Source organism: Brachionichthys hirsutus, chromosome 13 (genome assembly GCF_040956055.1).
Source record: "Brachionichthys hirsutus isolate HB-005 chromosome 13, CSIRO-AGI_Bhir_v1, whole genome shotgun sequence".
In the NCBI taxonomy this organism is placed as follows: Eukaryota; Metazoa; Chordata; class Actinopteri; order Lophiiformes; family Brachionichthyidae; genus Brachionichthys; species Brachionichthys hirsutus.
In genome coordinates, this window is record NC_090909.1 from 9,075,512 (window position 1) to 9,099,512 (window position 24,001).

The 24,001-nt window shown below is 42.0% G+C and overlaps 2 protein-coding genes across 5 annotated transcripts; one reads left to right on the top strand and one right to left on the bottom strand.

Annotated features, from left to right (window-relative positions):
* Positions 1 to 1,074: 1,074 nt before the first annotated feature.
* LOC137903548 (cAMP-dependent protein kinase inhibitor beta-like) lies at positions 1,075 to 18,747 on the bottom strand. Of its 3 annotated transcripts, XM_068747698.1 has the most exons (4): positions 18,694 to 18,747; positions 15,779 to 15,844; positions 2,917 to 3,070; positions 1,075 to 2,601 (listed from the first exon to the last, which is right to left on the bottom strand). In XM_068747698.1, the coding sequence occupies exons 2-4, from the start codon at positions 15,833 to 15,835 to the stop codon at positions 2,519 to 2,521; spliced, it is 294 nt and encodes a 97-aa protein (XP_068603799.1). In that variant the 5' UTR covers positions 15,836 to 15,844; positions 18,694 to 18,747; the 3' UTR covers positions 1,075 to 2,518. The 3 variants fall into 3 exon arrangements, with proteins under 3 accessions (XP_068603799.1, XP_068603801.1, XP_068603800.1); XM_068747700.1 differs by lacking the exons at positions 15,779 to 15,844; positions 18,694 to 18,747 and adding an exon at positions 14,313 to 14,385; XM_068747699.1 differs by lacking the exons at positions 15,779 to 15,844; positions 18,694 to 18,747 and adding an exon at positions 3,935 to 4,251.
* Positions 17,338 to 22,630, top strand: serinc2 (serine incorporator 2). 2 transcript variants are annotated; one of them, XM_068747697.1, is made up of 10 exons: positions 17,338 to 17,509; positions 18,707 to 18,868; positions 19,155 to 19,345; positions 19,453 to 19,532; positions 19,945 to 20,082; positions 20,206 to 20,375; positions 20,631 to 20,721; positions 20,833 to 20,989; positions 21,428 to 21,640; positions 21,739 to 22,629. In XM_068747697.1, the coding sequence occupies exons 1-10, from the start codon at positions 17,471 to 17,473 to the stop codon at positions 21,875 to 21,877; spliced, it is 1,380 nt and encodes a 459-aa protein (XP_068603798.1). In that variant the 5' UTR covers positions 17,338 to 17,470; the 3' UTR covers positions 21,878 to 22,629. The 2 variants fall into 2 exon arrangements, with proteins under 2 accessions (XP_068603798.1, XP_068603797.1); XM_068747696.1 differs by lacking the exon at positions 17,338 to 17,509 and having other exon boundaries at positions 18,510 to 18,868; positions 21,739 to 22,630.
* The last annotated feature ends 1,371 nt before the right edge of the window (positions 22,631 to 24,001 follow it).

Below are 24,001 nucleotides of genomic sequence, written 5' to 3' on the forward strand. Positions count from 1 at the left end.
CATCACAATTCCCTCCTGGATTGTGATGAAATTTTGTAGGAGGCTGAGCATGTTGCGAGAAGAACACATTGATCAGGTGGATAATTGAAATTTGGTTTAAGGTTTAACTTAATTAATGGAGTGTTTTACAGTATATGTGTTGGTTTAAAAAAAACATCTACTTTTCATTACGTAGTATTTATGAGGTATTTACTCCGAAGTTCCCCTTTAGGATTAGCTTTTTCTGATATGCATTTTACACTGAAGCTGCCATTGAGTAGTTGGTACTACAGCGTTAATACACAGAACTAACTTAGAAATGTTTACAGTGGTCGTTGCACCCGATGCATGAAGCAAATTCATCATGTGTTTCATGAAGGCAACAGTAATGCTAGCAGCTATACAAAAAAAAATGGTGCTTTCAAGCTAAATGCTAATAATATAATTTTTGTGCATGTGAAAATGTTCACAACTACAATTAAATATTTTTTTAACCATGTTTAGGATGTGAGCATGCTATTACTTTCTCGCCAGCATGACACACGGTAACCTTTGCTCTGCAGCATTACGATATTAAAGTACAGTATCTTTAATCTGCTTGCAGCTTGGATGAAAAGTCAGAGGAACAACACTTTCTATAGGCATAATCCTCTGAGTGACATCAATGTCGGCTCCAATTTTCATGACCATCCATCCAGAAGTTGTTGAGCTATTTTGGCCTCAACCAAAGTGGTGCGGTGACCTTGCTCCTGTAGAGCTCTGTTAAAAACACACTAGATATTATTAATTTTCCAATGTCAAACATTAGGACTGACGTCACAGAGATTACGATATTAAACACACAGATACATTTAAAGCTTTTAGATTTAATGGCAATTTTGACCACCAGCTAGAATCATCATAATATCAGATTCAATCCAGCTACATAAGATGTTCGCACCACTAAGAGATCAGGACACGACAGAATACACCTGTGGTTTAATAACCCCCCCCTCCCCAAGCAAGTTGCTTTCTGGGTAGCAGCTGCTCATGCTTTTCATGTTGCATTGCTGAAACGCATCCACAGAGAGAGAGAGAGAGAGAGAGAGACAGCCACCAGCTACACATCTTTAAATGAAGACAATTACAGAGCATCATTTTCTTTGTGTGTACAGTGTGTGCATTAATCTGGTAATCATACAGGCGTGTAAGACACACACGGGACACGCAGCAACACGGTATATACACGGTAGCAGAGACATGTGACTCTCGCGGCTTCTCGCTCCTCGTTCTGCATCGTATTCTCACGTCTGCTTATGTGTTGATGAGTGCGAGCAGACTTTTCCTTCTGTCGAGACTGTATGCTGCCGTGCTCGGCACTCAAAGCACATTGCAATGGGGGGGGGGGGGTGTTTCTTGGTGCTTGCTCCCAGGCCAAGTCCATGAGCATAATGCTGCCATCACTGAAAGAAGCAGGAGCGACACGCATTGAGCTGTAAAACGGTTTGAACTCATTTCCTGACTGAGCGTTGGATCCGATGACGGGTAGCATGTTACAAAGGTGTTTTTTTCCTTTCATATATAGTCCACCCCCCCACACTTAAAAGTGAGGAAATATTGGTAGCCCATAGTTAGTTGTCCATAACAGTACTTCACAGAGAGAGCACAGCACAGGTTTTCAGACGTGAACGAGGCACATTTTGATTGGTTTGGAAACTGATATTTAAAAGTAGCATTGGTATTATAATAAAGCGGTGTGTTTACCGCTGGCAGTGGGGCACTTTTCGCTGAAGGAATGTCTAAAGATATGGTTGATGTTTCCACATTATCGCCTCGCTGTATGGGTGCCACAAAAAAATGGATCAGATCCTCGGTTGGCGTTGCTCGGATCAAAACAGTCTGGCAGTAAGGGGTTAAAACTGTACATTTATAATATTTGTTTGTATGTCTGTGTCTATCTACACTTGTACATAGCATCAGATTTGAAAACATACGATAGGTTATATTCATTTAGTGTAAAAAACAAAAAATGAGCAAGACGACAGACACTTCGGCTTTCTTCCATCTTCTGTGTGTTTTTTGCATCCAGCTGGGTGAGAAAGCTTTTTCACCACGGGCTACAATTAAACTCCCTCCTGCTATTCTCAATGTAAAATAACAGACATCACCAATCAATAAAAACAGTAGGAAATGATACATATCACAGTTTGACTTACGGGTTTCTGTTCATCTCCAGTTTTTTAGTAAATCATATAAAAATAGTAGTGCGAAATTACAATCTGTCGTGGTGCCTTCTGATTCTCGAAGTGTCTGCAGCGACACTTCTTCTCACACAAACACTCACGGGCTCATTACTAAGCAATGTTTGACTCTTGCCTAGATAAAGTCAAACCGTCTAAAGCTCCTGGCTTCAGTCCTTCGGTGCATCACTCGCCATGCAGGAATCAGCTGTTTTCCAAAAACAGACCGACTCTGCCACAAGTCTCCTTCCGCCTCATTCCTCATCCCATATTTCAGGTTAGCTTCCGCAGGTCACCAAGGAGGTAAATAAGACAAGTCTCTACGATCCATCTTTCTCCCCCAAGCTCTCCGGTAGTGCCGGAGGGTCCTCCGCTGAAGGTGACTGAGCACCGCCTGGTCCATCTGCATGACAACCCAACAGGCATAAAGAGGATTATGTTGCAGTTGATCAATACGGATTGGCACATATGTCTTCCTTTTAAGTAAAAAAACAAAACAAAGCAATCTCACCACCACTATGGCAGCCATACTGGACTGCATTAGAAGTCCAGAGTGTCTTATTTGTGTGGGACTACACCCAAATCCCAACAATGCCTAAAGCTGGTTTAATATTCCTGCCCAAATCATTGCGGGTATCTCATATCCACCAGAATCCTGCACAGAGGACTAAATATCACAACTGAGGTGCTCGATTTGTTTGCTGTACCGGTACTTTACCTTTGAGAGACATTTCAGCCAGTTTAAGAGGCAGGTCACCGGGGTTTACACCCGCCGGAGAGCCCAGGATATCAGGAAGGGCATTTCTCCTCCCTGAGCGCCCCGAGGTGGCAAAGTCCAACACTGGCTCTACTTCCGTCATCTCAGGACACCGCTACAAAAAGAGAGGGTTTTGTGACATTTTTGTCAGCACTTGAAAATATTCCTATATTACAATATGAATGTTCATAATAATACAATGTATAATTACATTTTACTCGAGTGTGTGTGTGTGTCTGAATTATAAGACAAACATCGGGTATAGAGGAGGCAGAAATCCTATTTCCCAGGGTAGAAGTTAAACTTGTGTACTTGTGCAAACTGTATCACAGTAAAAACGGTGAATAGCAGTTATTCCTTTGTCACATAATACACGCACCAACAAATTTACACAAGGGAAAACATAAATAGCCACTTTACCTGTTATTTTCCCCTCCCATTACAATAATTTCATAACAATAGTACTTGTATTATATTTAATACATATTACTGCTTTTGTCCAACACAGAGCACAGAAGTGGCCATGTATCCTGACATACCCCACACAAAATGTACCAGTGTGTTTAGAGTCTGAAGCAGTAGATGTGTCTGTTTGGTCTCATGGCAACCAGCAGCAGCTGGAGATCCAGCTCTAGGTTACACTGGAGAGGGGCTGAATTTCACACACACACACACACACACACACAGCGGGCCACTGTTGCTATGACAACAACGCAAGAAAGCACTACTGGTAGGTAAACATAATAATAATAATATGCTTTATTTTATATAGCACCTTTCAAGAAATAAAATTCACAAAGTGCTTTCACAGACAAACGAAAGTACAGAATCAAGGAAACACAATGTAGGTAGGTGAAGTTAAAATAATTTTTTAAAAGCAACAGTGGCGTCAATGGACACTGAGGAGACGAGGTACCCAGTTTAAGAGCAAGAACCACAAAATAAAACAATGACTCAAATCATTCTCTCAATAGCTCACTTTAAATATCGGAATCCCTCTGTGGAGGAAAATCCCATCTTCCAATCGACCTCCTCCAACAAAGGAACGACGCTTGAGGCAATGGATACTCGCAGCTATAAAGTCTCTCTCTCTCACTCTCACTCAAACACACACATACACAATCACCATTGGTTGTTAGCCTCAAATGCAATAGCAGCCTAGCCATTTAGCTCTTATAAAATATGGCCTGCTCTAAAAATAATGAAATGCGGTGTAATCATATATCTCCCAACGCTTTCATCTAATCTCGCCTTGCTAACCTATTGGTCTGCATTTAAATTAATTTTGCACATCAAGATTCTAATGCCTCAGCGACTGTCTTTATTTAACAGCAGGATTGGCGTCAAAGCGTTCTGAAACCAATAAAGGGCCGATGGTGTCTCACAGCATCCTTGACTATAAGTTGCTGCATAAATGTAAGCCATAAATATTAGCAGCAGTAATGATTTATCAATGTCTAAAAGCTGTTAAGGGTTTAGCCTGCCATGTTGACCGCCCTTACAATAATGCATCATGGTCAGCTCATTCATCTGAGCTCAACAGTCGGCATCTTAAATCTCAAGCTTTCATCCCTACTACTGGAAATGGAAATAACATTTCTGTGGAAATGAGGCCTTCATTAATGTATTTATTACTGTCTGGTTTGCATACAACTGTGCAATGGCAGCAAAGTAAATAATAAATCATCTTATGAAATGGTCACCATAGGGCTGCAGAACAAACTCTACAGTCAGAGTCTCAACAATCTGGGGATCTTTCGGCTTGTTCTGTTTGTTTGATTGTTTCTGTGACATTAATTGCATGTCAATATAGTTTTAAAATCTGTTGTTTTTGTGATGATTACTTTCACACACCGTGTAATTCACAAAACATCCACAGGGGATTATTTCACATGCTGATGTTTACATCTCAGCCACGTGTATAAATTCTGTAATCCTGAAGGAAATTCCGGAAAGGAAGGACAGAACTTTCAAACATGCTTCCAGAACTCCTTGTGCAAGTTTACATTTTGGCAGTGTGTTTTCACACCGAATGAAACACGTGCACGTCGTCGCCTCCTCTTCTGCTTCAGACTGGCGAACAATCGCAACAAACCTTTCGAATAAACTCAAAAAAGGTCAGATAGAGATGGTAATTTTGGGAAACACCCACCTGTATGAGAACAAAGGCGCAGGCTGTACTGTGAATTAGGGTTTTATCAAACATGTGATACATCAGTGTCTTGAATTACAGACGGCAGGCCATGAATGCACACAACGTGGCCTCAGTGGCTTCTGCCGCCAGTTGCCCACCTTCATGCTTCATGAATTGAAGTGCTCTCTGGAGAACCATTCTGTGCTTTGCAGGGCTGAACTTGGCCTTGTCATTGGATCTTACGCAAACCTTCTCTTGCAACACATGACAAAGCTGCTCTTTGTCCTGTGGATCAATGCCACAACTGAAAGTCCAACAATAGGAGTCTAATCATGGCTCAGCAGCAGGAAGGACACCTCACGCAACAGGCGGCGGCTCCACGAGTCACCCTGTCTGACTGCCTTGTAAAAACACATCAGTAGAGGAGCTAGGATTGGTCTATTTATCTGGATAATTCAGATTTGGCCTCATTCAAACCGGCCCTAAAATTACACCTTTCAGGGGGACAGAAACGGAGATAGTCATCACGACTCTCTTTGGATCAATCCCCCCCCCCCCCCCCCCTTTTGTCCACATACGTTGTACATACTATGTGTCTTTTTAATGTATTGTTATTTTATATCTGTGGAGTAATTTATTTTTATTTTATTGGTATTGTTAAATGTCGATGATTTATGTAGCAAGGACTTTCAACGGAAACAAGACCGCAAGGGCTTCTTTGAAATGCTCCTCTTAGACAGGATGTTTGACTGTATTTGTACTGTAATACATGCTAATGTTTGACTGTAATTGTACTCTAACATTCTATCTAATAAATATATTCATCATCAAAATGCTTGTTGCAATATCTATATAGATTGATTTCCAGGTATACTGGGAGTAACCACCTGCTGCTGATGTCAGCTTTTTCAGTGCAAGGTGGAAGGGTTTTTTCAGGCATGTTGAGAGGTTGAAATGGAGAATGTGGAATGGAAAATGCCTCATTCTAAGTGAAGCATTTAAATATAGTGCTGAGATGGCTTTAAGTAGCCTGGATTCTAAACAGTCAAGCATCTATTCCTCAGGTCCAAATTAGAGCATCTGATTGGGAAATTTTAATTTTATCATCACATTTAAACACTGAATAGAGAGTGAGCCTTTATCTGACCAGGTTTATTTTAACTGATAATCCATCAACAGTTTAGAAGGGATTGTGTTGTTAAAGACAGCTGACCTAGATACTGTGACGCCTGCGCTGGGCCAGACACAAGAACAAGCAGCAGGTACGTTACATAATGAGGCAGCGTTATAAGAGCCAGCGAACTGAAGAAGAACAGTCCGAGGTCAGAAGATGGTTTCAGAGAGGGTGAGCTTCAAAAAAGAAAGAAAGAAAGACTAATAGATTATATTTCCTCTGAAATCAGATAGATATCAATCCATCAATGATGCAACTTGCTGCCTGGGATATTTCTACACCTAGAATTTAGCAATAAATATGCATCACCCTGTCTTATTGATTGAACAATCACTCATTTCTTTGTCTGTTTCATGTAACCCCAGATAGGAAGGCTTTCAGCACCATGGACAGGGCAAGAGAAAGAACGCTGAAGGCTCTTTATGCTTCCACGTAACCGACACAGACAGATCGTCTCTTCTGCTGTTAACAGGAAATGTCATCATTATTCTCTATTCCAGAGTCAGGCAAAGGAAATATTCCTTTGGCATCTACAAATATATACAGCCTGTTGCACTTGCCTGGAAACCTTTCAGAAATAGTCGGGATCCAGGCCTTTTTTCAGCGCGTCAAAAAGCTTTTAGAACACCGAAGTTTCAGTTTTAGCCTTCACCAAGGGGGTTATGTTTGCATCTGGTAACGCCTGCCATATGAACTGTTGGAAGAAGGAAACTTTGCACTTCTTTGTCGCCCCCCCCCCCCCCCCCCCATGACTCAAACTGCAGGTTTTATTTTTAACTTTATACCTTATTATAAATTCATTTATAAAATCCAAGCTGAACATACAAATAGACTTATCTTGAGGACATGTTAACTATTCAAACATGAAAATAGTTTAACAAGCACGCTACATGAAATATGATATTCGTCACAGGACAACACTAAAAAAAGTTATTTTCTTTGAAGGTCATGTGATACAGTCAGACTGTGCACAGGGGGAAAAAACATTAAATTCTTGAAGACGAGGCCACCATAAACGTCTCGTCTTCTTATCCGAATTGACGGGTCATGGGTTCTGCTGGGTTCTGCTGGAGCCTATCCCAGCTGGCTGTGGGTTAAATTAACTTTAATTAAGACAAGACAGGGGTTTATGTCGTAATGCAGGTCTGAAGGAGGTCAGAGAGAAATTTTGAAGAATCTTACAAGTAAGAAGCAGCATTTTGAGTCAATATGGATAAGCTATAGACATAAAAAATGTTTTTACCTCTAGCTCCAAGTGTTGAGTCTTTTCATGATAGAACAATCAAAGCACAGGTTTGATGTTTCCTCTCATTGTAAGCAAGTAGGAGGAGGAGGAGGAGTCAAAGATTGCTTTATATAACGGCAGCCCTGACCCCAGAGTGTGGTGTCTGTGTATTGGGACTGTAGCCCCCCCCCCCCCCCGAGCCATGGGGGGGGGGGTAGTCAGATGGGAGCTTAGGTCACAGCATGGCCTCCGAAAAACAACTGTAGAAGAAATGCAGTTTACACAGACACGAGAAGTTTGAGATAAATAAATCATGTCTGGGATTATGTCTATTTTTGGTCCTTCATACCCTGTGATTATTCCCTGTCCTTTGCCACAATGTTTTTTTCTCCCACTGTTATCCTAAAGCTTAACATGCGCTGGCTGCCATGGAAACTACACCATTGTTATGAAGGCAGCTACGTTGTGGAGGAGGGGAGCCAAGGAGGAAGCATCTTTGTTTCATGAACAAAAGTCTCCATATATGATGTGCTAACCTGTCAAAATAAAAAATGCAGCTAGCAAGAAAAAAAAATAGTCTTAACAAGTGTACTATGAATATAGACAGAAGCTGGAGGGTGAATCACTACAGTGATAAGAACAGTTGGGGGGGGGGGGCCGTTTAGCTCCTGAGACGAGGCGGTAGAGACAGAGAGCTGAGCCTGATCTAATGAGACGCTGTGATCACAGCCTTCTCTTGGATCTCCCGGACATCCCTGGTACAGCTTCCTGTCTTTCCCGCTGATAGGCGCAGATCAGATCAAATCACATTGGAATTTGCTTGCGGGGGGGTGTGGGGGATCTTTTGTGAGGCAAATTTTCAAGGTGATGCAGGTCTGCGCCGCTTGGTGTGCCATGATAGATTGTTTCAAGTCTTTTCACTGACAATGAACCTGTACACATCTGCCATTTCTCTAGTAATCCAATAGATTATTATAAATGTTAAAGAAAAATTACATTCCATTGATGGCTCAATAACCTGAAGATGCATCAAATCTGACGCCAAACTGTGCAAGCATCAATTTGATCGTCAATACTGTATCGTCATGTTATTTCAGGCCTGTACATTTAATTTTGATTTGATTTGATTTGAATGCTTTATTTCGAACATGCAAATTAAAAGACAATAGAAAACAACAAACCGAAAACAATGATAATAGTCAAACCAACAATAACAAAGTCAAATCAACAATAATAATACAAACAAAACATGTCCGAAAAGGAGTAGGATGAAGCATTAGCTTTTCAACTAACTGGACTAAGAACGTTAGTGTCAATCTTTACCTCTTAATCCAAAGCCCTGGTACAAATGTCTTTAGAACGAACCCCTTATACGATTTTAGACATTGCAAAACAAGATACTTTTTTCCAGCTAATTCTTGTCCTTTCTTGTCAGAAAGGAAAAAGCAGCTCTTTTTGTCTCTTTCTGTGTTTGTAGTTTTTCTTATATAAAAACAGAAAAGGAAAACAGTGTGTATTTCCATACAAGTCTGAAGCAGGTAATCAAGTCAATCAAGCTTTGTAAATATCCAGTTCAAAGCACAAAAAAAGCACTTTTACCGTAAACTGACGGTAAAATATATTTGCAAGCTGTCACTGATATGATTTGGATACACCACATTGTCTGGCCGAGACAATGTGGTGAACGCTTAGCTCGATATGCACCCTCTTTGCGATTAACAGTGTTTGATGTGCAACAATAACAACAAGCCATTACGCGAAATGAGACTGAGAGAGCAGAATCCACTTTGCCAAATATGAGACAGATTGAGTGGCTTGTCATGCGGGTCAAGCATGACAACAGAACGCCCAGCTATTTACAGCAATTACAACACTTGACAGAAAGTTGAACGTGAAGCCTGGCAGGCGGCGCAGGCGAAGGCTTCAAGCAGGGCTCGGAAGCACGGGCCATGTTGAGCGAGAACAAGCTGTTTGGGGGGGGGGGGTGCAAAAATTTGACTATTCATGTTCCGATTCAACTCCGATTATGAACAAATCCTGGCCAAACAACATTTGCATGCCATTAGGAATATAATTCACCACATCAACAATGTAGAATGGTTTTTTGGGGCTCTGCGGGAGCTTTGCTGATCATCATGTTTTGAAGGCAAAAAACTGAATTAAGTCTGAGGCTTAATTCTGTCACCTCTAAATATTCATGTGCAGGTTTTGCAGAGGGGGGGGGGGGACCTCAATGACGCTAACAAGAATACATTAAATAATTGTGTGTAACGTAAGTTAATGTAATTGCAAAGTGTTACACAAATGTGAAAAACAAAGTCTCATGTTCTCGGTTTAATTTTAGTGTAAATGTTTTTGATTTATGGAAAGAGAGTCAATCAATCAATAAATCACAAATCGGACCAGATGCTTTAACAATCCAACAATTGTGCTTGGCTAATCTACAATAGATTTAAATACTGTTTTCCCAATTAAATGAACAAATTAAAGTAAATCAAAGAAGCGTTTTGGCCCATTTATATAACAAATGAAATGCTATCCAAATTGTGACAAATTATTTTCTCTCACCTAAAACTGAAAATTATAAACCATTCCAATGAAGCAGTGTTATTTTACAGAATCCAGACATCAGTCAGCCGTGAGGCCAGGAGGATCAATGCCATGTATAAGTCGCCCATGTGTGATGAATGTGCACATCAATATTTCAGCATAAAGCCTGTTGTTCTGAAGAGTGTCACCGAGGTCGTCCTCCACCCCGGGCGCTCTGTGAACTAGACCATCGTGTCACCAGCAACAGCACAATCTGCCTGGGTGGCTTCAGCTGCACGGTGGGTACTACCCACAGGCCTCTGCCACTCTCTGACAACAAGCCTGGCACACGGGCCACCGGATGACACACACACACACGCACACAATGCCACGATGCATCAGCGTGTCAGCTGCACCCTGTAGTGAGAGTAAAACCGGAGCAGAGGATGGATTCGTCTTCAGCAGCAGAATTTCCACTCACCCATTCATCCAACATCCAACAAAGGATATTAATTTTATCATCACATAAGACTAGACAACATATTTGGTATAATTGTTCTGTCCAACAGGGCTAAGGGAAATTATACTTGGGTGATAAATTAGACATTTAGAAGCACAGCACTCACACTGTGCCACTGTTATACAATATACTGATTTGTGGAATCTATCAGCTCTGCATGGACAAATCCATGTGACTTGAATAAACATACTTTGATTTGTAACAGATTATTTTCAGACATTTACCTCTCATTGACCTTTGAAGATGCTAATTTGCTACCATGGAGTGTAATAATCCCAGTTTGATGAGGCCCATTGAAATTCATTGCGATACAAAAATAAGAAAAAAGAAAATACCGGCACCTGTCAACCTCTTGTGGCCTCTGCATTTACGAATCGACAGAACGAGCTCATGAGATGGCCGATGTCGGACAGCGTTTTGAAACGACGTGCTTGTTTCTAGGCCAGATGGAATTCCATGAACTAATTATGGGAGAAACGGAGCTGCTGATCCTATTGTGTGGTCTGATGCACAGAAAAGGTCACTGATCTGCGGCAAAGGTGGACGCCTTCGGAATTACAATCTACTCTTTGTCTCCACAGAGGAACCATCCCACCTCACCTGCTGTTCACTTCCAACCTAATCAGTATGGAGAGGCTCTCTGCGGTAAAAAAGAAAAATATATATATATACATATAGGGCGGCTCGGTGGCGCAGTGGTAAGCACTGTTGCCTCACAGCGAGATGGTCGCAGGTTCGTCTCCGGCTTGTGGCCATTCTGTGTGGAGTTTGCATGTTCTCCCCGTGCCTGCGTGGGTTCTCTCCGGGTTCTCCGGCTTCCTCCCACCTCCAAAGACATGCAGCCTAGGCTGATTGGTGACACTAAATTGCCCGTAGGTGTGTGTGTGTGTGTGGCTGGTTGTCTGTCTCTGTGTTGCCCTGCGATGAACTGGCGGCTTGTCCAGGGTGTCCCCTGCCTTTCGCCCATTGACTGCTGGGATTGGCTCCAGCTTGGCCCGCGACCCGATAGCGGAATGAGCGGTTGGGAAATGAAATGAATGAATATGTATATAGTCGAATACAGGAGGGCCGATGCATGCTGGGATACTCTATTGAGTAATGCTGCCACCCTCCTGCCTGTCATCAGACATGGCTACTGGGGAAAATGGGCACAGAGAGACTGAGGTCAGAACTGTTGATCCAATCGTCCTCCGTCATCTACGAAACATGTCCCATGCTGTACATGTCCTCCACACCCAGGCGAGGAAAGAACTGATGTGGGAGACAGTCACATGTTTACCGTAACGTGTGGAGCCCGCTTTAAGTATCTGCCGTCTCATTGTAAGCTCTCAAAGGTCTCTGGTCAATACAGAGGAGTACGCAAATGTGTAGAATTTGGGGACATGACTCTTCCATTTTCAAAGTGGACAGGCCAACGATAAGGGAGAATTTGATTTAGGCGCCAGGTAGTAAAAATGTAAGACTTGGATGACGTTTACGATGCTGCAAAGTAAAACAGTGAGGTGTGTGTGTGTGCGTGCGTGCGCGTGCTGATGCCAAATCCCTGCGCTCTCTTATTACCTTACGTTTGTGGCTTCCAACATTTTTTGATGCATTAAACCTGAGGAGCCAAACTTCTAAGATGCCACCTCAGCAGATATGGCCCATAATTCAACTAAACTGTCCTTTTATTTCCCAGCATTGTGAGACTAGGCTTGTTGGTATAGTGTCGGAGCCAAATGAGATGAAACATTTTTTTTTATTGGTAAAGCAGTTTCCCGTTTAACCAATGGCAGCAAAACAATTATAATATTCTCCTTGTAAAATAAAAGGATAGGGTGACTTCATTAAGCTGGTCAAGCGCCTCTGAGAATCAGCTGGTGGGTGGAGGGGCAAGTGGTGTGATATCATCATTCAGCTATCGTAGCTTAAAGCGGCAGTAACAAGAAGGCTGGTTTCCAATAAAGGGCAGGATGTGGAAGGACATTGTCTGACAATGCCGTGGGACAAAGTTCCGTCACTTCCCGTGACAAAATATTAAGTACAGGAGTGTAAAAATGTTACTGGAGCTGACTGTGTTCCACAGACTGTAAAATACACGGCGCGTGGAGCCTTTGCAGAGTCATTCATAGGTTTTTAAGGAGCTGCTTGTGAGTCCCAATGTGGGTGGCTTCAGCCATCTCCATCTTGGCAGCGCCTAATTCCGATTAACTCCTGCTTAATCTAAAATTGGCACATGAGGGTGACGCTGATGGTTGGCCGAATTAAGCCTGGTTATCGACACGCACCCGCCTGAGGTCAACAAGTTGGCTGTGTTCAGATAAGGAGAGAAGCCAGTCCCCCCCCCCCCCGCCGCTCACCGCTGCACAGGTTGACACACCCTATGCGCTCTCCGCATGCTCAGTTATGGACTTGGACTTGAGGCCAAATCCAATCTGCGGCCATTTGTCTAAATTCACCGAGGTAGGGGCGGGGTGACTGATCCACAGGTGGAATTTTAGATTTTTAGACTGGGACATTCATGCTGCAAATTCATCTCCTCACTGTTTCACCTGGAGGATACTAAAACACATACTAACAACAGTTGGCATGTGTTTCATGATCTTTTCTGCATTAGTCAGCAGTGGGAGAACTAAGTGAGCAGCGAGAGGCTGCCGAGCCAAGGCACAGATTCCAGCAACACAAAAACACAGAAGCAAATTATGTCCCGGTGTTGCCCACGCGCTTTGATTGACAGGCGATCACAGAGTCTTGCAGCAAAGACAGCAAAGCATCCAGACACTAAACCAAGACCAAGAACTAAAACAGAATGTTCAGAATGACCTCATGGATAGGGTGAAATCGAGCAACTTTAGAGAAGTGGATCGCAACAAAGATTAATATTACAAAAAAAACCAGGAAGGATGAGATCACATCCAGGACTCACTTCCCTGTTTGACAATGTGGATCACAGAAGTGCTGACAGGGTAAAAAATGCTCTGGTTTACTTTGGGTTCACAGAACCCATAAAGACAGGCTTCCTCAAGGCCTCAGCACGCACACGGAACTGGTAATAGATGCGCTATGAATGATAAAGACATGAAGGACACACCCTCTCTCACACACACACACACAGATTCTTGTACTTCAGGGAGAGTGTCTCTAATGGGTTAGCCAATAAAATCTTAAAGCCTATCATATAACAGCCAGTTATAGGGTTATAAACTACTACCAACACACAAATCCTCTGTCAACACATTTCACAAGAGTAAATAAATATACTAACTCCACCAATATAGATATTTCTAATGATAACATTTAATTTAATAAACGTTATAGACTGATGATTTCGGGCCACAGCGCTCCTCCACAGTTCATCACGCACGTCAACTGAAGGCCGTGGTTTATCCACCTTTAAATAAACCCCACACAGATAATCCGAGCGTCCCGGAGCTCCCTTGCGGGGCGCCAGTGGCATTTCCATTTGAACAGCTGACGCGCACGCAGCGCTGAGAGGCCATAAGGAGATGACAGGTAGCCCGGAGGACCGCTGCTGACATAACGCAAGCCCATTCCTGGCATTTGTGACGTGTGCAGTGCTAAATCTGGAGCTGATGACACAATAATGTCAGATAAATTAACCTGAAATTATTTTTCTTAGCTTCTGTTAATTTGACGAAAAAAATAAAAAAATAAAAATAATTGCTGGCTTTTAGTGTAAACAGCTGTTTTCTTCTCCAAACAAACCAAAAGCCCCGGGCAATGCCCTCTACCTGTGGAGCGAGACAGGTGACTGTGCGCAACGGCGGACACTCACCAGCTGATTTCCGTGTGTTTCGCCGAGGACAATAACCAAGGAGTCCGAAGTTGGAACTAACCGCCAGCCACCATCTTCCGCAGGAACGAAGAGGACGAAAGTGTCGGGTTTGTCACGGGGTCCGTCCGTGACACGTCCCCCGGTCTCATTACAGCCGATGCCGCTGAACGCGCCGCCGCACGCCTCGACCGGACGCTGCTACCGCGCAGAGAACGAGCGCCACTCCGTGCGCTCTTTCCCAGCAGCAACAGGGAGGCGCATCAAGCTGCGTATCCCTGTCTCCCCGCTAAGGGGGTACTAAGGGGTTTTACCCTTCACAATAAGAGCAGAGCAAGACGCGCGTCAGGGGATTTTTGGACTCATCAGTCTTTTTGTCCTGTTTCCTTGTGGAGAGACTTTTGTTTCTTTTTATGCAATCAAACAAAAAATGGATTTGTAACCCAAAAAATGTTTTTTCGAACAAAAAATAGATTTGCGAACAAACAAAGATTTGCAACCAAAAATAATGATGTTTATAGATAATAATGGTCTTGTTTGCAAATATCTTTTTTTTTTACTTCATATCCTTTTTTTGTTTGATTGCATAAAAATAAACAATTTTCTCTCCATAAAAATTCACGCTTAAATTAGCATCTTCCTGTGTTCAGACACTCACCGCCCCTCACACTCACACCTTCAAAGTCACCAATGTATCTACATTGGAAGGTTTTTATACCGGGGGGGGGGGGGACTCGAACATTTGATCCCAAGTCAGAATTTGAAACCAGCATTCTCTTTGTGAGGTGGCATCACGAAACACTGTTTGTACTTGTACTGTAATACATGCTACTGTTTGACTGTACTTGTACTCTAACATTCTATCTAATAAATATATTCATCATCATCATCATCACCCAGTCTCAATGATAATACTAAGAATCATTATTATTATCATTAGTACTAGTAGTAGACTAGTAGTAGTATCGATGGTGGCAGTAATAACTAGCAGGATAGGCTTTGATTGTCGTTCAGTGTTTTATTTTAAAGGCGGGGTGACAGTTTCCTGTGTCCGTGTCTCTAACTGCGGTTGCTTTGTCCTGCTGCTGCTTAGAGTTTTGTACCATTTTCTTTTTAGTAAGGGGATCACAGTACAAACATTTATATACCAAGAAATCAACCCACCCTTCAGAAAAGATAATCAGATCAATAGCATCCAGTAGTTTAACGTCTTATTATCTTATTTAGTGTTATCTGCCGGTGAAAGCTTCTGCTGGGTTCCATTTGGCCTCTGATAAACCAGCCAAATGCAACACTGGAAACCAACAGGCCTCAGAGCCACTGGATAATTATAGGGAACATGCTGCACTGATAACACTGTTTGCAGCCGAGGAGCTTCATGAGAAGGTGTTTGGATTATTAAGACATCGCTTAAACAAATATCAGTGCCTGGAGAAATGTCGGAATATGAAGGGTAATGAAGCTCTTACCCATTTAACATCATTCAATAACACACAAATGAATGTCAGCCATTCTCCTGTGAGCATCTTCTAAGGCTGCAGAAAGAAACAGAAGGAATGGAGAAGCATTTAATATCTGAGCACTGATTAATCACAGAGAACATATGCAATGTACGTCTGGAGATCAGAAACAACAGTACAGTCAGCAGACTATAAATATATTACATTCTGCATTTGTCGTTATATTTTATGTTTCTGCTGAGACTGTTGCCTCCGCGACCCGGCCCAGGATAAGCTGTGGAAGATGTTAGATGTTTAAAATATATTTCCAGCTGCAATACAGAATGATTTTGTCTTTGATTGTTCCTGGATATAAGGTCTCTACTTAAAAAAAAAACATGGAAAAGGTCAAACAACACATATCTCAAACAGAGTAAAGAGATTTAAGTACTATATCCACTTTCTTTGCTCAAATTAGAATTGTATTTCCTAAAATTTCACAAGTGATGCTGCAAAATAAGTTTCAAAATCGGATTTTAATGATCACAAACACTGCAATAATTTTCAGTGAATAGAGTAGTAGCAAAATATAATTCAGCACTTTGAGACGCCATATTTTCTCCACACACGTTAGAATCATGTTTTATCATTTGTAGATTATGCATGTATGCATTGTGCGTAGATTGTTTTCCATAATGGCATGTCCAGATCTATACGTTCCTTTCGCTCACGTAAATTGCATAGTTAGTGCATTATGGTTATTATTTATTGTTTGAGTTATTGTTAATTAATATTACATGTGCTGCATGTATGTGTGAATATGTCCTTACATATGTGTGTACAGTATATATATGTATTTATGTTTATGTATATGTGTGCGCATGTATTTGGCGTTGTTTTATCATTTTATTCTTGGTTGTTTACGTGGTCGAAATAAATAAATAAATAAATAAATACGTTTTTATCTCGATACAGCCACTAAACTGTCACAGACAGAGGAAATGCTTTTCTATGACTCTTATTCTACATTATCTAAATTACGTACTATATTTGTAGTAGTCTCAAAATGTCCTGAAAACCGTTCAAGATATCTTGCAGACAAACAAATAAAAAAACAGGAGGTAATATACTATTAAGAGAAAAAAGCAGCAATAAATAAAACTGTTTAAAAAAAGGAAAACGTTTTCAATGTGATTACAGTGAACATTAATGCCAGATATCCCATAATATGGGCTATTTTTTATATTAACGTCCATTTGAAGTGATGACTCACTAAGAGACACAGCTTACATGTACAATGACCAAATACGATTGTAACACCCATGGAAAGAAACTTTAGTCAAATACTTTTGTTGTATTATTATTATTATTTACCCGAGCAATGCCGGAAGTACAGTGGATTTACCGTCAAGATAAACCAAGAACTTCACTGTGAACAGCAAGTACGCTTTAATTGGACATATTTTCTTTTTATTTCTTTTTCATTATCATATTCTACAAATAACGAATAACAAAACTGAAATGAAATAAGGTCAAATTCTTGCACAAAATATGAATTGTATGTCATAAGTAATACCTGTAATTCCCTTTTTATTTTGAAAGTCATAGAGGCACTTCCGTTCATTGTGCGTTGTGTGGACAAGACGTCGCCATTTTGGCTGAGTTTCTTCCTGAACTTTTTTACTTTCGCGTTCTCCTGTTTGATTTTTGGAAGTAACAAACATGGGTGCTTGTTTAGCACTGGGTTCCCTCGCCAGCTGCGTGAGTACACACCCACGGTTCTTCTGCCGCGACACGACGTAATACGGTTGACTTTGTATTTCTTAAAATGTCATAAATATTTAGCTAGCGTTCGGTTAGCAAAAACAACCTGACGACGTCGGCACCACGTGACGTGAAACGGATTTAGGTCAACTGTTAAAGCCAGTATTTCAATATCGGTAATCCGACCATTATGTTTATGTTGAAAACTATGCCGTACATGAATGTTGTAACAAATACGCTGAATGTTTGTGACGTTTCTGAGTTCTGAAACTCTTCTCTCTTAATGAAAGTTAAAGTCAACGTTTAACTTGTTTCACAATTGTTTGTGTTTAACTTTATAATCAAGCAAACCCGAATTACTTTTGCTCAGTGAGGAGATGAATACGTTGCGATGTAAGGCCTGATTCCAGATTAGGGACACTTTTTTTTTTCCCCTGTACTTCGATGTAAATAAGAAATATTTCGTCTGTTGCTTTATGAAAATTAACTTAGTCAACTGTAACAGCAGTATTAAGAACAAAATACAGTTGAATGTGTGCGCTATACGGGGCGTTTTCTGAGTGCGCGCTGTTTCCGGGTTCTGCTCACGGGTTTGCTCAGTCTGATGCGTCACTGTTATGTTGCCTTGATTTACAACATACCATCTTCTTGGTGGGTCTATAGCAGGAATGGATCCCCCCCCCCCCACACACACAATCTTTATTATAACCGGGCATAAAATCATATGAAATTACTCAAGGGTTGTAACAAAATACACAACTGCTCTGACTTGTTTCTATTGTTTGCGTTGGATTCTATTTCAGTTATTAAACATTTGCTGTTCTTGTGCTAATGTCATCGGTGCGTCGTCATGTTTAGTGAGGGAGGACTGGTTTCATGGCTTTGTCGCTGTCTCGTAATTATACGGGAATGGAGCTGGAAGAGAAAGGAAGAGATTTCTAATGACGCCTTTAATTTCTGCACTGAAATCATTTTTTCTCTGTGTCTGGAAGTGTGCAGAAGACGGAGAATGATAGTTGCCTTGACAACAGACGCGGTTGTCATGTGTTCTTTCCTTTCCGTCCCCAGATTATGCGAGCCATGCGTGAATTAGCCTGATTTAATCCACACCGCCGAGCGCCCGTGCTTGATCTTAACGCTACATGACTCTGCATGGAGCCGCTGCTACTTTTTCCACCCACCTCTTTTCTCCAGGCGTCCTGTCTGTGTGGCACGGGGTCCTGCCTCCTGTCGTCATGCTGCCCGTCGGCGTACAACTCCACCATGAGCCGACTGGCCTTCTCCTTCCTGCTGCTGCTCGGGACTCTGGTGTCTGTCGTTATGATTCTCCCAGGCATGGAGGAACATCTCAAACAGGTGCGTCAGATGGGACCAGATCAAATGTAATGGCTGTTCCAGTCAGGCGGTTATTCTGAGCCATATGCTATTTCTAATTGAAGATGAGTTCGAAAAATATTTCAAATTTCATGAGGCTGTAACCCCAGCAACAGGGATAAATATATATATTTGTTGTTGTTATTTTTAGCCTTGGGGGGGATTTGATGGTTTAATTAAAATATTAAAGTGAATCAGTGTTCCAGCGGACCCAACTTTAACACTTTCTGTCCTCCACCTTTTATTTCTTTTGTTTTCCCGCTGTCAGATTCCCGGTTTCTGTGTTGGTGGTACTTCCATCGTACCTGGAATACAGAACAAGGTTAACTGTGACGTCATTGTCGGATACAAGTCGGTGTACCGCATGTGCTTTGCCATGGCTTGCTTCTTCTTCCTCTTCGCCATCATCATGATTCGGGTGCGCAGCAGCAAAGATCCACGGGCTACAATCCAAAACAGGTTTGGGCTATGCTTCGGTGCCGAACACGCTGCTCTCTGGTGGCCAAACGGGTGTACCGCAGGTGTTAGAGTGAATTGCTCGTAAAAGTTTTCTTTTTCTTTTATAGTTTCTGGTTCTTCAAGTTCCTGTTGCTGGTTGGGATAACTGTGGGTGCTTTCTTCATTCCAGACGGCACATTTAATACAGGTATTTGTGAACTAAATCAGATTTCTGTTTGTTAGTCTTTATAAAAGTTTGTTCTTTGATCAGATGGTTGTGAAGCAGCAAGCAGTAGGCGTCATGTAGATATTTGACTCGTTCATTATTCTGGGGAAATTAGAGAAAATCTTATTTGTGGTCGGAAAGGTTGGATTTACAACTTTTACAAAATATGATTATAATAAAACATCAAGTACATATTCTTTATCCAAATGCTGTTATTATATTTATACTAGTATATTGTATTAAAATATTGAAACCATTCTCAGGCTCTGTTTTTAATTTTAAATATAATAATAGGACAGTAATTATACACATAAAGGATTACCGTACTTCTGTTATTGCTTATTCTAATAGACTTCCTAAGAAATGTCCTGAATGTCATTTTGTCTGGTCTTAGTGTGGTACTACTTTGGAGTGGTGGGCTCCTTCATCTTCATCATCATCCAGCTCATCCTGCTGGTGGACTTTGCACATTCCTGGAACCAGTCCTGGCTGGAGAAGGCCGAAGAAGGAAACACCAAGTGCTGGTTTGCAGGTAGAAGGGGGATAGTACTAATGATGCTCCAGGGACGTCTGCAGGTCCCTCTTCACATGGACTCTGTTTAAACCATGTCGGTTTGTTCGCTGTGTTTCCTCCCGGCTCTTGTTCTCCTCACAGCTCTGCTGACTGTTACCGTGGTCAACTTCGCCTTGGCTTTCACAGCGGTTGTTCTTTTCTATGTGTTCTACACCCAACCTGACGGCTGCACGGAGCACAAGGTCTTCATCAGCCTCAACTTCCTATTCTGCATCGGTGTGTCCATCGTGTCCGTCCTGCCCAAAGTTCAGGTAATTCAAAGACTTCAGAAGGCCGATAGAATGAGAATAAAATCATAGATTGTGGAATAAAGCCACAAAATGTTAATATGTTGTACCCGACCCGACGTGTGTAATGTTCTACCGCTGTAGAAGAAGAGTGTCTGGAATTTGATTCTCTCTAGAGGATAAACGTGTGTGGAATAAACATCTGTCCTGCCGTTCTTCCTGTCGGTGACGGAAGGCGACATTAACTCTGATTTCTCTTCCGCTTTCACGTCTCCACAGGAGGCTCAGCCCAGCTCAGGCCTGCTGCAGGCTTCCCTGATCTCCCTCTACACCATGTACATCACCTGGTCAGCCATGTCCAACAACCCCAGTAAGACCAACGCGTCTTTATTCAGAATGCTAGTTTAAAGACAACAGTGCACAGACGTGCATAAGCTCGGCTCGATCCAGTCATTGTTGTCCTTTTTAATTCCCAACTCAGACCAGCAGTGCAACCCCAGCCTGTTGAGTTTGATCCAGCGCAGCAGCCCGACTCCTTCGCCCGGACCCGTTCCAACGCAAGCGCCTAACGTCCAGTGGTGGGACGCGCAGAGCATCGTGGGATTGGTCATCTTCCTGTTCTGTACTCTCTACGCCAGGTATTTCACAGTCTGCCTTACCAGGAGTGTGGATATTTAAAGAAATTACCGTCAGAAGATGTGCAAGTTTAGTTCATCATCATGCTTTTGTCAATGCAGTCACAGTTTATGGGACGAAATACACAAGGAAATAGTTTATACTCTGTTGAGTCGTCATTGCTGCGGTTTTTGATGATGTTGGAGGGAATCATCTAAATTGTAAATAATAATAATGAGAAGAGAAAGTAGTCCTGATCAAGATCTGGGATTACATTCCATTTTAAGGAAATAAGGAGAATAAATTGATGCACCAAATTTGTTCTTTGAAACTCCAGCATAAAGAAGCTCTAAGAGAAGACGTGGAGTGTTGGGATCAGTTTAATGAAAGAAACAAAGATTATGTATGTTCTAAAGGAATTACAAGCTAAAGATTTAATGTTGTGCTCTCGCCCATCACAGCATCCGCTCCTCCAACAACGCCCAGGTCAACAAGCTGATGCAGACGGAGGAGGGCCAAGGTCTCACCTCCTCCGAGTCCCTGGTGGGAGAGGACGGAGTCCGGCGAGCCGTGGACAACGAAGAGGAGGGCGTCACCTACAGCTACTCCTTCTTCCACGTCTGCCTCTTTCTCGCCTCCCTCTACATCATGATGACGCTCACCAACTGGTACAAGTGAGTCCCGCCTCTGTCCACGCCTCTTCCGTGCTGACGGGCAGGCTTGACCGCCTCGCGGCGCTGACTCCTCTCTGTCTTTGCTCCTTGCCCATCAGGCCCGATCAGGCCATGGAGACCATGCAGACGGCCATGCCTGCCGTCTGGGTGAAGATCAGCTCCAGCTGGCTTGGCTTGCTCATCTACCTCTGGACGCTGGTTGCCCCGCTGGTGCTCCCAGACAGAGATTTCAGATAAAGATGAGGGAGTCTGTCAACATGTAGCCACGAGCCGCTTGCTTGCTCTTTGTATCTTGAGATAGCTTTGGTTTAAAAATGATCGATTGCATCACTATATTTAAGTCTGCAGAACGGCATGGCGAGATGCTTTTTGTTTTGTGAGCGGCGCACCGACTTGGTTTGATGAGAGATTTTTCTAAAGTCTGACCTGCTTATTTTGGATTTAACCAACCGGAGACTGTTCCTGTCTCGCTGGTCGCTCAGTGCACTACATCTTTTTTTTTATGTTTAAATTTGCAGTTTTGTAATGTCAAATTGAGCTTTAATCTAAAACTTGTTTTTGCACCTCGGGTTATTGTTCTTGTTTTATTCTCCACTTGTTCCAAATATTCTGATGGAGAACACTGCGTTCCTTCAGGTCAAAACCAGATGACCTTTGAAGGGAACTGTTGCTGAATGTCTCTTTTTGTTTTATTATTACTTTATTTGATTCCATGGAAAGATTTAAACTTTAAGGTCACTTTTTTCTTGCCTTCTTTAATCTCATATTTCTGTTGTTTGATTTTTCTAACAGCAGTGCCTTACTACTTGTTCCAAGTGGTTCCATCCACTTTTTCAGATTTCAATGTAAAGTTGCTTCCTCTGTATATCCTCCTGAGACCCAGTCAGTTAGCATGTCCACTACAGAGGACATGCTAACTGACTGGGTCTCAGGAGGATATTGTATTTTTCCTTTTTATGATGATCAATAAAATTGCTATATATATGTCTAATCGGTGCAGGCAACGTTTTGTCCTGCAGGTGGGGCCGCTGCTCAGAGATGTTCTTTATTTCTGAGAGATGTCTGAGATTCCTACATCTGTACGAGTTCTCGCTACGTAAGGAATTGGCTTGTTTCCTTCAGAAATGGGAAACACTTTTCCATTAAGTCAGAACAGCAGGGATTTCCAAATGTGAGCTATTATATTCGACCAATGCAGGATTCCCCAGGGCTGCAAACTCACACTCGTGCACACACACACACACACACACACACACTCACACACTCACACAGCAATCTCGAGGGAATGTGTTTTTCTCTTATCAGAAGAACAACCCTTCATTATACTTGAAAATATCCATTCACTCAAGTCGTGTCGGGGTGGAACCACCAACCTGCTGTTGTTGACGGGTCGGAGAAACCACGCAAACCCTGTTTCATAGTGCCTCAGAAAAAAAAAAACTATGAAACTTAAACGATCATAATGTAATCATCTCAAAAGGAACTGTGTTGTTGAGCCCATGTAGCGTTAGCTTTCATAACATGACACACTTTGCAAAGGGGAAGTGAACCCTGCCAGAGCGTTCTCTTACCCAATCAATGTTAAATCACGTGTTGACAGCAGATGGGTTACAAACTGGAATATGGAGCGAGATCAAACGGCACCGGCTACTGAATAAGAAAAATATTACAAAAAATATTAATTTGAATCTTCCTGTCAGGCTTTTGTTTGACAGGCTGCCGTTGTTTTATGTTTTCTCAAATGGATGAGAACAAAACGATCTTTCTCTCCCGGATACATGAGCACAGGAAGAGTCGGGACTCAGGACCGCACCAGGTCCCACCCAGGTGTTTGGGATATGATCATTTTAAACAAACAGAATGTACATTTCTCTGCTTTAGTTTCATACTTCCAAAAGAGGAGGCCGGAAGTATTTACTAACATGCGAGTTATGTGCTAACTTAATTCCAGTTAATTTAGTCATAATGCAATAAAAAACAAACAACACGATGCCAATGAATACGATCCCCTTCTTTTAGTACAATTTGAGCCTTTGTCATAATAGAGATTAAAGGAGAAGCATGGACTATTCAGAGCCAGTGTTTCCTCCGAGTTGGTAGTTTTTTTTAAAAGCGACTGGTCAGATATTTCACTGGTCCAGCCTGCTCAGACTCATTTCACTCACATTTAACCGATAATCACGTCCCATTTAGTGTTTCCAAATTATTATTAATTGATGTACTGCATGAGGTGTTGCTGATTGTCATGAAAAACAGGTGGTTCCGGTCAAAGAAATGTACATTTTGGCTCAATAAAACCGTGGCCGAAATCAGAATATCTTGTGTCAGACTAAAATATCTAAGTATTTTTGGAACAGGACT